General features: G+C 38.8%; 1 protein-coding gene across 2 annotated transcripts in view; it reads left to right on the top strand.

Annotated features, from left to right (window-relative positions):
* CHD2 (chromodomain helicase DNA binding protein 2) overlaps window positions 1-13,671 on the top strand; it is a 94,340-nt gene that overhangs the window by 49,127 nt on the left and 31,542 nt on the right. For both annotated transcript variants that reach the window (XM_004693099.2, XM_012732736.1), the window contains 8 exons: window positions 480-632; window positions 2,865-2,936; window positions 6,167-6,316; window positions 7,045-7,193; window positions 8,177-8,273; window positions 8,969-9,061; window positions 10,883-11,053; window positions 12,010-12,185. In XM_004693099.2, coding sequence (XP_004693156.1) covers window positions 480-632; window positions 2,865-2,936; window positions 6,167-6,316; window positions 7,045-7,193; window positions 8,177-8,273; window positions 8,969-9,061; window positions 10,883-11,053; window positions 12,010-12,185 — 1,061 coding nt within the window. The remainder of the gene's footprint in view (window positions 1-479; window positions 633-2,864; window positions 2,937-6,166; window positions 6,317-7,044; window positions 7,194-8,176; window positions 8,274-8,968; window positions 9,062-10,882; window positions 11,054-12,009; window positions 12,186-13,671) is intronic.

Here is a 13,671-nt window from a genome sequence, read left to right as displayed (position 1 = left end):
AAAACAAACCTTTAGAAGGGGAGGGAGAAAGTAGATTTTGGGGAAAAGGGGCCAACTAGACTTTTTGGTGGAAAACATAATGTAGTATAAACAGATTCTGACTTTTTTTCTTATTTATTCTTGTATTAGTGAGTTAATGTTGATTAATAATACTGTATATGATATATGGAAATAGGTGCACACCTCTTCAAAAATATATTGTTATATCTCATCCATTTCCAAAGCGGTCATAATCCTCTACCACAGTGCCCCTCTTCCCTTCTCTTCCTACCCTCTTCGTCTGGCAGTCTTAACTGTATAATCAGATTTCTAGGCTCTGTTTAGTTAGTTTTATCTAAACCAGATGGTGATTTACAAAGTTGAAACATGTATAAACCAGTGTTACATCAATAAAAATTAAAAAAAAAAAAACAACTTAGTACTTGAGGATAGAGGTAAGATTTGGAACATGATGACTATACTGTCTTTTCAACCTTTAGTCCCTGATCAAGAGCAGTGGGAAGCTGATTCTGTTAGATAAACTGTTGACAAGACTTCGAGAAAGAGGGAACAGAGTCCTTATTTTCTCCCAGATGGTGAGAATGTTGGATATCCTTGCTGAGTACCTGACTATTAAGCACTATCCTTTCCAGGTAAGAGCATTTAGTAATTTGGGTCCTTCACCCTAACTCACTCTCTCTTTGCTTCTCTCACTCACATTTATTGGGTTGCATACTTGCTTTTGCTAAATTATTCTAAAGTGATGAAGAAGCCTTTCCTTGCTTGAAACAAATTGAGGTTAAGATTTTTTTTTTAAACCTCATACCCCTAGCCTGCCTTATAATGAGAATGGTCATGTAAAGATGATTGTTTTGGAGAAGTTGGGCAATGATGAGCATTAGTGAAAGGAAAATTGGACAAGTAAAATGCTAGAGAGTATCTCATATTCCAGGTCTGTGGTAAAACAGAGGAAGGAAGTATGAACATGATTTTAGAAGCCTAAATTCTACAAAAAATACTAAGGACAGGTGACTACTGAACAGACACACAAAGAGGAAGAAGTCCATGTTGGCTATGAGTCGACGCTGGCTGTGAGGGTGGCAGCATAGCTTATCACTGGACCTTAAGTTCTCATTTAACATCACTAGTAGGTTCCTAGCATCTCTGGCTCTAAGCAAAATGACATATAATGAAAACTGAAAACAGAATAACCTCATTTACCTCAATATTAGCTGATTTTTAAAAATGTAAGTCTTGAGGGCAGCACTATTTGAGGACCTGCTGTATTTCCTTGCTGGTCTGTCTTTGCAGGAATTAAGTTACTGTAGATTTTCTTCATCATCTAGTTGTTTCCTTTGGGGGAAAAAAGAAGTTCTTTAGTCCAGTAATGTCTTTCTGGGTATTAGACTATGAGAATTTTATTTTTGATCTGTTCATAGACATGAGTGTCATTTACCTGATTTTAGTGTAATATTTTTATAGTGCCTTGATTTTTAAGAGAATTAAAAAATTTTTTCTTTATCTTTGAATGGATGGACTGTTCTACCAACTCATGTTGTTTTGCTGACCTTGAAGAAACTTGAAGTCAGTCACTATTTCCCAGGAAAGCCAAGCTTTATTAATAACTGACAGATTGTCTTTCAGAATATCCAATAAAGTGTTGTCATAATGTTAATAGCTTGTGTGGTGTTTCAGTATTCTGCCTTACAATATAGTCTGAGCTAGATACAAATGTAGCACATTGCAAAAAGAGTTGTCTGATTCCTGTGTGCTTTTCAGTTCTAACTAATCATTTGATACTAGCAAAACAATTACTTTGCTCTCTAGGGAGTAAGTGGGCAGGAGTCCATTCATATCTCTCATGCCTAATGTCTCCTGTTAATGGGAATATTAAAAGGAAGGTATTTGAGTTCTTTGGTTGTGAGCATGCTGTTTAAGCAGGTGTTTGGTTGAAGGCTTTGGCAGACTTGGTAGTCAGAAAGGATGGGACTTTAGACATGTGTTGAGGTGATACTGGGTCCAGGGGCACAACTTGAGCAGGGAGGTCTAGGTCCTTCTATACACTGCCACATCCAGTCGTTGATCCCTGGCCAGCTGACATCATCTTGGGTCAGTTGTGTCTTTTAAAGTGAGGTATTTATGTATATCTCAAGGGATGATAGTGAGGAGGAGAAATGTGAAAATAATAATAGAGAAAAACTTTTTGTGCAGCATACACATAATAAGTTTTTGGTATTTATTTTACATGTTTCATGGTTTCTCTAGGACGCGTTGTCTTACTAACACATACAAAAGAATTCTGTTTACTAGTAAATGCCAGCAACTGTTGAAAATGCACTTTGAAGACTTTGCTCTGATTTCAGAGTATAATTTTTGGAACGGCTGTGACATATGATCAATTTAATTTTAACATTTTCAGTGTTATAGCAAAATGTTCTCCAAATAAAATTGTGTAAGTAATTTTTTGGTTTATGTAGCACTAATAATCATGATGTTCTTAGACACATTAGCTACGAAGCATCTTTCTGCAGAAGGTAATTATTAGCTGACTGGTGATGCTGTTTCTTAACCTCTCCTGTTCCTACAGATACAGAAACAAAGCCTCTGAGTATAGCATAGGCTTTCTTTCTCCTTACATGTCCTGGTGGCCATTCTGATCTTTGGATAGCCTTGGAATCAGAAACTTCTGACCTTGAGCTTGTAACTGGAGAGCTTGGGTCTGGCATGGTGTGCTGCTTACAGCACAGTTCCTGACATCACTTTGCCATCACATTCTGGTTATTTTTACTCAGTGGGTATTGAAGTGATGAAGGTTGCAAGTCTGGTGTTCTATTCTGAGTGTAGTTGATCTTCCTCCCTTATCATTTTCTTGTTTATTTTTACAGCGTCTGGATGGTTCCATCAAGGGAGAAATACGGAAGCAGGCGCTGGACCACTTCAACGCAGATGGGTCTGAGGTATACCGTGCATGGCTTTGTTGTTTGGGGAGCCGGGAGAAAGCTTAAGGGGAAGCCTGTCAAGCTTCATGTATTCTGTTTCAGAAGCGTTTCACAGTGCAACGCTTTTCTGTCCAGAAGGGACTAAGGAATCATGGCCCTACAAGGCTTTCTTCATTTTGTTGTTTCCCACTCCTCCAAAGCACACAAGTGCTCGCTTGCTCTCTCCTATGGACTGGATGGAAGCTTGTAGCTCTGACTGTCCCCTAGGGTGTCCAAAGATCAAGTTTACGGGCCCGGGGCAGTAGCAACAAAGAGGCTGGCGAAGGCCAATAAGCTTTGTGCATGACACCAGGATTCTTTGTGACTGAGGCTTAAAATGTCCATTGGCCACATCCCTCAGATTTGTTGGAGCTGGTATTGTGTGGCAGTGGCCTTTCTTTGGCCAACAACTGCATTTGTTAACCAGTAAGTGTCCAGCTTGGATTGGGCATTACAAAGTACTTTGTTTTGAAGACACGATATAGAAGAGCTATTTGGACCAGTTATAAATTGTGGTAGCACTGTATTTTGGACACATTAGACTGTCAAATGCCTTGGGATTTGAGAGAAAGGGGAAGAAGGAGGCTTAGTATAGGTAACTCAGTAGCAGTGGAGAGAGCCCAAGCAGAACCAAAGATGTTCGGAAACCTGGGCCGCTATTTTATGTAGATAAGACATATTAAATTCTTGCTTTCTGAAAAGCTTTGTAAACATCACTGCCTGTGCCCATTTCTCTAGAATCATCTGCCTCCAGCATTGCTTATATATAGTCTTAGAAAAAGTATAGTATTCTGGCTTCTCTTTAGCCTAAAATTTGTTTCTCTTTGAGGAGCTTGGGATACTTCATTATTAGAATCAGACTCTGTGTAGTTAAGGAGAAGAGAGGAGGAGTTGAATTGCTGATATCTTCTAATTTCAATCCCTCCTTTTCCTCCTACCTACTTCCTCCACTGTGAAATCTTGGTGATTCCATTTACCTGCTCTGTAATACTCTGTGAGGGTCAGATACAGCACTGAGCACTCAGTGCATAGCAAGACTCAAAAAAATGGTAGCGAATTTTATTAGGTAATTTTTGTTGGATTGGTTTTTGTGTTGCCTGCTCTCACTTTAAAAATAGTTTGAATTGAATGTTTCATATTGCCCTTTCTCAGAAAATAAGCCAGTGTTACCTCTTTATTTTAAATAGCACTCAATCCTTTGCAATATGGTCATGTGTGTGTTTACACACACACATATACGTATAGATGCAGATTGTATTTCTGTAAATATGATTTTTTAAAATTAAAAATCATATTTATCAGTGTGGAGATGTTATATGAATTAAATATACATTTAAGACATTTGGAAGACGAACAATACAAGGGGAAAAAATTATACAAAATTCCCATCCTAGAGACAACTTGCTATTCATGTTATTTGGGTTTATTTCCATTCTTACTGGATGGAACTGTTCATTTCTTTATGTTTACCCCATTTGGATCCTGCTACATATTGTTTGTCATCACTTTTCATTCAAAATTATACTTTAAGCACTTTTCCCATATCATTAAAGATTAAAAAAAATGGATTTTTAATATTTTCTTATGCCATACCACTATTTATGTAACTAGTTTATTGCTAGAAGTCTACTTAAAAAGAGTATGAGTCTTTGAAACTGGGGCCTCCCTGGTGAGCTAGGGGTTAAGTCTCATCGCTACCACCATGAAGGCCCAGCTCGATGACCTCCAGGGAGCTGACCCATAGAACAAAGCAGACCTCTCCTATCTTACCCACTGCTCCCCTCAGCAGTGTATTTCAGTAGATCTGCCTATTCTGCTACCCTTTGTCTCTGGTATACCCCCATCTATTCCCCACCGTGTACCTCTGGCCTACAACCCAGTTCTTCTACACAAAATAAATAAAATAAAAATCTTACAATAGAGAAGTAATTCTTTAAAGAGTATGAGTCTTTACAACAGAAATTTCATACATTATGCTAATCACTTCCCCCATTTTATATTCTGTATATTTCTATTTTACCTCACCCTTAGCAACATTTTCATAATTTGTATACATATTATACATAGTCATAATTTGATCAATCTGATGATAGACACCAATAATATCTTATAATTCACATTATCTTTGATAAAGACTGACATTGGAATGGTTTATATAATCATTCAGATCCCAAATTTTATTTAAGCTTTAGATACCTTGTTTAAAATGTCCACTATTTACTTGAAGTCTTTCTTTCGAATGTGGTATCACTTGGTTTTTTCACCATGGAACAGAGTAGGTGCCTCCACTTAACTGGTGACCACTTCTTTATTGGAATAGTTTATAGTTCTTGTGGGGCAGTGACTTCCATTTGTATTTCTGTGGCATAATGCTAACGATTATGGCTATTAGAATGGGCTATTAGACCTTTTTATTCCATCTATGTATATTTACTAAACATACCCATTCATCAAAATGGAACTCAAAGCCCCCAGATTTTGAGTGACACTTCTATGTCAGAAAGGTGTTGGGCTTTGGCATACATGATTAAATTCCCTGACTTTGACTGTTTGGCATCCTTTTTTTCTAGTTCATGTAGTTAATTCTCTCCCCTAATCCTGCTTTTCTGAGTGCTTAGCTGCAGGCAAGTGTCTCAGGAGGCCCAGTCTCTGTGACCACCATTATGCAAGCTGGAACTGGCATGCTGGGATCTTTCACATAGCTGGCATCTCAGCCACTCTGCTCCGGTTTTCTTCTTGATCAGAGGAGAGTGAGGCCCCGTAACTCTCAGCAGTTCTGCCCCGGGTCTGCTAGTGTGTATTAATTACTAGCCTAGCATCATACTGTTCTAATGTTTATACTGAATACCTGGCCACCTAAGTCTAGGCAACTTGCTGGCTTGATAACCTTGATCATTAAGTTGGTTTGGTTTTTAACTCCTTCTGTACTCGTGATAGCCAGGGTAGGAAACTGATTCTTTTGCTCCAGTTGCCTAGTAGATTCTACTTTACTCCTTAGTTTACCACAATGACTCCTTCCTTTCAATCAAATAAAAACTCACTCTGCCATCAAGACCCTGACATGCTTTTAGCCTCCATAAAGTTTGTCCATCATATCTCACTTTTCTTCACACCTGCAGGTTTAAGGGCTTCCAGGTATAAGGGCTTATTGGACTGTGAACTTTTCTGAGAAGGCCACTGCATAAAGTAGTATATTGCATTATGTACAGGACTTCTGCTTCCTGCTCTCCACAAGGGCTGGTGGCCTGGGAATCAATTTGGCTTCAGCAGACACTGTTGTCATCTTTGACTCCGACTGGAACCCCCAGAACGACTTGCAGGCACAAGCCCGAGCCCATAGAATTGGCCAGAAGAAGCAGGTCAGTGGGAGAAGCTTCTGGATTGGCTTAGGGAAAAGGGAGTTATTCAGCCTGTTTGGGATGTTTGAAAATGCTTTTTTCCCTGTTTTGCTTTCCTTTCCCCCAAAGGTAGCTGTCTGTTTGTTGACTGTTACAGAGAACATATCTTTCAGGGCCCAAATGAGCCTGAAAAATGAGAACTTTCTCTTTTGCTATTTGAAAAGTACATCACCAGTGACTTCTGTGCATTTACCCCCAGAAAATATATAAGGGATAGACTTAGAACTGAACTTTCCCCTCAATTTAGTATGGAAAAGTTAAATATTCTGACATTGATCAAAGTGGTCTATTTTTTAATGTACATGGCCAATGTTAGCTTTGAGGCACATTGGAAAAGAACACACTGATTCCTTCATATTTGAATCTTAAAGCTTGCATTAGTGTTAGGTAAGTTTCATGCTCTGCCAAAGGTTCATTCTGGTGAAACTGAATTCCATCACTGAAATTGTTTATTCTTTCATAATATTATTATCTTTGCAGGCAGTTTGATTTAAAGATGTAACTTGCTATAGAAAATAGAATCATTGCACTTAATTAAACTACATTTGAATGGATATGGCTTCTAGTCATTTGTGGTAATACAGCCTTTGATTTCCTGTCATGGTTAGATGAAAGTTACGATTTTGGATGGAAGTTTTTTGGTGTATGTATGTGATCAGGCATAAACAGAACATTTGCTTTTTTGACAGGTAAATATTTATCGCTTGGTCACAAAGGGGACTGTGGAGGAGGAAATCATAGAACGGGCCAAAAAGAAGATGGTATTGGACCATCTGGTAATTCAGCGCATGGATACCACTGGCCGAACTGTCCTGGAAAACAACTCTGGAAGGTCCAAGTAAGTGCTGGAAAGATGGGCAGATGTGGACAGAGGCAACCCAGTTTCCCATCAACATTTGATACAATTCGTTCTTCTTACAGGATTCTCTACAACAGATGTTGTCCATTAATTGCCTAGAAAAAGCCAAACCAAGCCACAGTAGATGGCATTTTCATCTTGTTTTCCCAGTGTCTTGTTTATTTTTATCTGTCAACATCAACACGCTGCTTTTGGCTCTCTGAGTGACATATGACACAGCAGCAGCAGTGACAGATTGGACTGCCCCTAAGGGTTTCGTCCTGGTACCATTTTTGTTGCCTTGGTCTTTTCAGCAGTGAGAATTCATTGGATTGAATTGGCAGCTATTTCCTTACTATTGGTAAAACTTTTTTGTGCAGATTGAATTTTTCTTACTGAAGATAGGGTACCATGAAAGAAAATAGTTAGGTTTAAATTAGCTTTATTTGGAACATGGTGATTTCTCCGAGGGAGTTTATACTGGGACCAGACCAGAGTGCTAGGCATCTTCTGTGGCCTTCCTGGAGCTGGACGCACAGCTGAAAGCAGAGGAGCCTGCCCTTTTGGAGGGAATGCTTTCGGATAGTTTCCAGTAAAGTGGAAACTAGAGAGCTAGAGCTTGATTCTTTTTTGGGTCAGAGATGAGGCAGTTGAAGATTCTCTATGAATGAGAGATAGCTTTCTGAGTTAGAGGACAGACAACTTTCTCTGATGTTGTTAGTTGTCTTTTACTTAACCACATAATAGACTAACAGGAAAACAATTGAATACATAGTCTCCCGCTAAGTTAGATTTATCACCACAGTCTCATCCTGTGGATTAAAAAAAGAGAGAAATATTTGAGAGATCATTATTCTTAGGGCAGAATTTTTATTTTTCACCCATAATTTGGTTCCTTTATGAAGGATATATATTTGACAGTAGAACTCCACAGAGCTTATTTGACATTCTTAAGAGATTACAGCTACATTTTACTTCTACAGCTCAAATCCTTTTAATAAAGAAGAGCTGACAGCTATTTTGAAATTTGGAGCAGAGGATCTCTTCAAAGAACTTGAAGGCGAAGAGTCAGAGCCTCAGGTAATGAGCAATGAGGAAAAAGTTTTTGACAAATAATCCGTGAGTCAGTTTTTTTGGAAGCAAACTCTGAGTCTGTGCTAGAGGCTTTTTTTTTTTTTTTTTTAAAGATTTATTTACTTATTCATACAGAACTGGGGTACAGGCCAGAGATGCGGAGGGTGAGAAGATTCACCAGGGACAGAGTGGGGTGTAGAACAGGCACTTCGATGAAGTACACTGCTGAGGGGAGCAGTGGGCGGGTCAGGAGAGGTCTGTCTTGCCATGTGGATCTCCTCTGGGACAGGTGGGGATCGAACTCATGAGGAAGTGGCTTAAGCTTCTTAGTGCAGTGTTTTAACCCGCTGCGCCACCAGAGAGGGCCTTGTGCTAGAGGCTTTTATAAAGAAAGAATAAAGGGACTTTAGCTTCCTTTTTCCTTATGGAGCTCAGAGCTCTTATTAAATAGGTTAGAAAAGAAAGAAAATCTTGTGATTATTCTGTCTTTAGTTTGTTTTTATTCCAATTTTATTTTTTTGAAGTTTAACCTTGTCATTTGTGTAATAGTCTGAAATGTTAGATGTCATAGATACAAACCTAAGTACTGTAAAAGGAAATGAATATCAGAAAGGACCTTTGGTTTATTTGCATCAAACATTTTCAGCAAATCCTGATCACTGTTACCTTTTTACTATATTTATATGCTCTTCTTCCTTTAGGAAATGGATATAGATGAAATTTTGCGCTTGGCTGAAACCAGAGAGAATGAAGTGTCAACTAGTGCAACAGATGAGCTTCTGTCACAATTCAAGGTATGAAATTGAGGCAGTGAGTCCTCAAGTGTGGTTCATGAATAATAACTAACATCTGTGAGGACTTCTGTGGGTGAAACACTACTTGCCTTTTTCCTGAATTGACTCACATCTTCAGTGATGTCTTCTTTGAGTTCCATTGATGTCGTGAGTGTAGTTTTGGCTTTTCCCTTGAAGTCAGCCACTGAAGTGGCCCATCCTGCCCAGGGTCATTGGGTAGAAGAAACGAAGTCATAGTTTAGAGTATACTATAGTGGGACCAGCTAGTGTGGAACTCTGGGAAGTGTGGCAGGTTGTAGGAAACTTAAATAGAACAGGATGACAAAGAGAGGGCAGAGATATGAAAAAAGAAGGTGACAGGATGCTTTTCATGAGTTGGTGAGATTTTTTTTCAGGATGATTACAGGGTCATCAGTGGTATCCGCTGTAACAGAAAATATCTTGAGATCAGAAGTAAACCAGAAGCTGGGAGGTGGAAACACTGTGTATATATACAGTATTAATAAACTTTATGGAGGGGAGGGGAGCATCCTTGGTGGCCTAGTGATTAAGTCTCAGAGCTGTCACAGTGATAGTCTGAGTTCGAGCCCCAGAGGAATTTAACCCACACGGCATAGCAGACCTCTCCTGTCATGTCTGCTGCTCCCCAAAGCAGTGTATTTCAGTAGATTCACCTGTTCTGCTCCCCACTCTGTCTCTGGTGAGTCTTCTCACTCTTCCCCTCACCACCCCTGCACCTTTGGCCTATACCCTAGCTCTGTGAAAAAAATAAATAAAACCTTTAAAAAACAAAAAAGCTTCATGAAGAGTGCAGTGAAGGTATTGATTAAAGATGGAATCGTCCAGCAAGGCAAGGATTTTGGAAGATAATATCATGTTTCTGGATTGAGAAAAGAATTTGAAGTTAGGAAGATATTAAAGGTTCTAAGGAAAACTTAATGATACCTTAGCCCAGACAAGACTGGAAGGGATATAATCAAAAGTACAAATGGAGAAATCTGCCTTTGAAGTAAAAAATGTCAGCTGGATTTTTTTTCTTATGATGTTATTGGAGGACTTGCTATTCTTCATTTTAGTCTTCAAGGCATGATGGGATGGGGCAAAAAGACAAGGGCATCCACCACCACTCTAGGGCTGTCCGGAGAGGCCGCTGTTGCTGTGCATTCACCAAATGTAGTTTTTTTCTGGGATACCTGCTATTTCAGGTGTTACATATTTGTTACTAAGTGATTGGAGTGTTCATCCAGGTCTGTTTGAATTTTTTGCATTTTATAATCTTCCTTTTATTCTTAAGGCTAAAAAGGGTTCTTTTGAGTGTGTGAAATCCTTCCATGTCTTTAGCTTCTGTTTTTTAATGAAAGGAAAGACTGGCTAGGTTGGTTAGATGATAGCAGTTGCTTTGAGTTAATACATTGTTTCCATTGTGTTCTATTCAACAGTAACTTATAATTTTAGAACAGGATTTTATAATTAAATAAAGGTAAATCTTCCTATTAGTCTACCCCATTAAGAAATGTATAGCTTAATGAATATTTCTGTAAATTTAGAAGACAATTAGATCGTTATCTCTGTTTCCTTACTTTTCAATAAAAATTTCTGATGAATTTGAGGGCTTAGTAAGTTGATTTTTGGGAAGATAAGAGAGATTAGTAGAAAATTGTTTATCTGGCTATCTAATACCACAGCAGTTCTGTTCATTATTCAGAGCATCTTGATTAGATTGAACACTGGGTGAGTATTTCCCAAACCACTCACTCATTGAGTCGGTGTTTGGGAAGAAGGAAAATGACATTCAAATAATGGATTGTTTGTTGCTTTTAGGTTGCTAACTTTGCTACAATGGAAGATGAAGAAGAGCTGGAAGAGCGTCCTCACAAGGACTGGGATGAGATCATTCCAGAGGAACAAAGGAAAAAAGTGGAGGAGGAGGAGCGTCAGAAGGAGCTGGAGGAAATTTATATGCTGCCTCGAATTCGGAGTTCCACTAAAAAGGTAATGAAGTGACAGGAGAGATGGGAGAGTACTTGTGCTGTAAAGGGTACAAAGTCCCAATTTATACCACAGAAGCTTTGCATTACCACCTGACAGTGAAGACTCTAGGGCAGAGTTAGAGGAAACCTCACCGAGGAAAATGGAACAATACTGGAGTCATCAGCACACCTTTCAGATACTGGATCTTTGTGAACTGACTTTTGGGAGATAGCTGAACGGGTTCTGAATTTTATAGAGTTTTGCAGTTTCTTTTAGATTAGAACCAATTATCCAAATAATTTGGTTCTAATATCTTCGACTTTCACAGTATCAGTTTTTTCCACTTTTAAGTGTTTATGAATAGCTCTTGATATAGTTAGAAAAAGAGTATATAATTATCCACAAAGAACTTAATTTCACAGCTTTACAAGACACCATCATAGACACTGTATAATTTGATTTTTGCAATATTGAAATAGGAGAAATAGGTTTTATTACCTAGTTTGTTGGCGATAACAGACTCAGATTCATTCATTCAAGATAATAACAATATTAGCCAATAGTAGCTACTGTTTATTGAGTACTAAGTATGCCAGGTGTAGTTCTAAGTGCTTTTACACTTAATGACTCATTTACTCTGTATGAAAACCCTATACTATAGGTACAATTATCCTCATTTTATAAATGGAAAACAAAGGCCCAGAGAGGTAAAGCAACTTGCTCAAAGAAGTAAAATAGAAGCCTATAACCCAAATACTTTTATTCCAGTTCACTTATTATTAGGATAATATCTCTGGAGTGTGACTAGTCCAAATAGACCTTTCTTCATCACATGACATCTGTCTCCTTATTTATTAATAGAAAATCAATGTGTCTAATATGGAAAGTTTTGAGTACTAAAAGTGTAAGATGGGCTGGTCTTATTCCTTTGTCTTTTTGAACTTGGCACTTGCTAGAACATAACTTTGTTTTTTCAGGCTCAGACAAATGACAGTGACTCTGACACTGAGTCTAAGAGGCAGGCTCAGAGGTCCTCTGCTTCTGAGAGTGAGACCGATGATTCTGATGATGACAAGAAGCCAAAGCGCAGAGGACGCCCCCGAAGCGTGCGGAAGGACCTTGTGGAGGGATTTACTGATGCCGAGATCCGCAGGTTGGTGGAGGCTACTTTCTCCCTTGAATTTGTTTGGAAGGGTGTGCGGTGGCCTCAGACGGATTGGATCCCTACATGGTGATCGGGTGGGCAAAGACTAATATCTTCTAGAAAGAACAAGAGGCTGAGTTCACCTCCAAATCTCAGTTTCCCTCAGCTGAACTATCTTTGTTGCTTAATCTCTCTTTGTTTCCTTCCTGTTCTCTGTTGATATTTTTGCAAAGAAAGTCTAGCTAAGAGACAAGAAATGATTGGAAATAAAATTGGGCTTAAACTTTCTTTTTGCTTTCATTAAAAAATATGAATATGGGGCCCTCCCTAGAGGTGCAGTGGATTAAAGCACTGCACTAAGAAGCTAAAGCCACTTCAGCATGAGTTAGATCCACATGGTGTGGCGGATCTCTCCTGACCCACCTGCTGCTCCCCACTCTGTCTCTGTGAATCCTCTCACCACCTCTGCACCTCTGGCCTGTACCCCAGTTCTATGTGCCTAAATAAATCTTTAAAAAAATGTATGAATACATACATGCATCCATAATTACACATACTTATGTACCCGTGTATATAAAAGAAATACTAAGAACATAAAAATTAAAATGATATGGATAAGGCTATCCTTATAGACAAGGCCTACTCTACACTCCCCTTGAAATTCTGGTACATACAACATACTGTTCTGAAGCTTGTTTTTTTTCACTTATAATTCATTGAGAAGTCGTCCCTTGTCAGTCCTTATTCCATCCTTGCTGGTGTCTGATTCATATCATCCTGCTTCCCCCACCACCCCCCAAAAAAGCCACTAAATTACTGCCTCCAGACCATTTTCCCCAGTTTCCATGCATGTTATTTTTTTTTTTAAAGATTTATTTATTTATTCATACAGAACTGGGGTATAGGCCAGAGATGCAGAGGGTGAGAGGATTCACCAGAGACAGAGTGGGGAGCAGAACAGGCAGATTGATGAAGTCCACTGCTGAGGGGAGCAGCGGGCGGGTTAGGAGAGGTCTGCTGTGCCATGTGGATCTCCTCCAGGGCACGCGGGGATCGAACTCATGAGGAAGTGGCTTCAGCTTCTTAGTGCAGTGCTTTAACCCACTGCGCCACCAGGGAGGGGGCCCGCATGTTATTTTTTTAAAGACTGAAGTGATTAGAAAGTGTGAAGATAGTTTCCATTTTGGTCCAATTCATTTAATATGTCAAATATTTTTTAGCAGTATATTTTAACGTTACTATGCCTAGTCTTCAATTTGTTATGAAAAATATAAATATATAAAAACAATGATAGAAGATAGACCACCCCTGCCACATTTATCAGCTTAACCATTTTGAATTTGTTGTCAGACCTATTATATTAATACCCTACTTACTCATCTCACCCTTCACCCTTATTATTGTACTGAAGGGTACAATAATACCCTTCAGTATTGTTTTGAGAATAATGTATATTCTTCTGTGGCTGCACGGAATGTTCTATAGGTGTTTTTTT

The sequence above is a fragment of the Condylura cristata genome, unplaced genomic scaffold (genome assembly GCF_000260355.1).
Source record: "Condylura cristata isolate star-nosed mole 26May11 unplaced genomic scaffold, ConCri1.0 scaffold00035, whole genome shotgun sequence".
NCBI classification, from domain to species: domain Eukaryota; kingdom Metazoa; phylum Chordata; class Mammalia; order Eulipotyphla; family Talpidae; genus Condylura; species Condylura cristata.
This window is presented reverse-complemented; position numbering and strand designations above follow the sequence as displayed.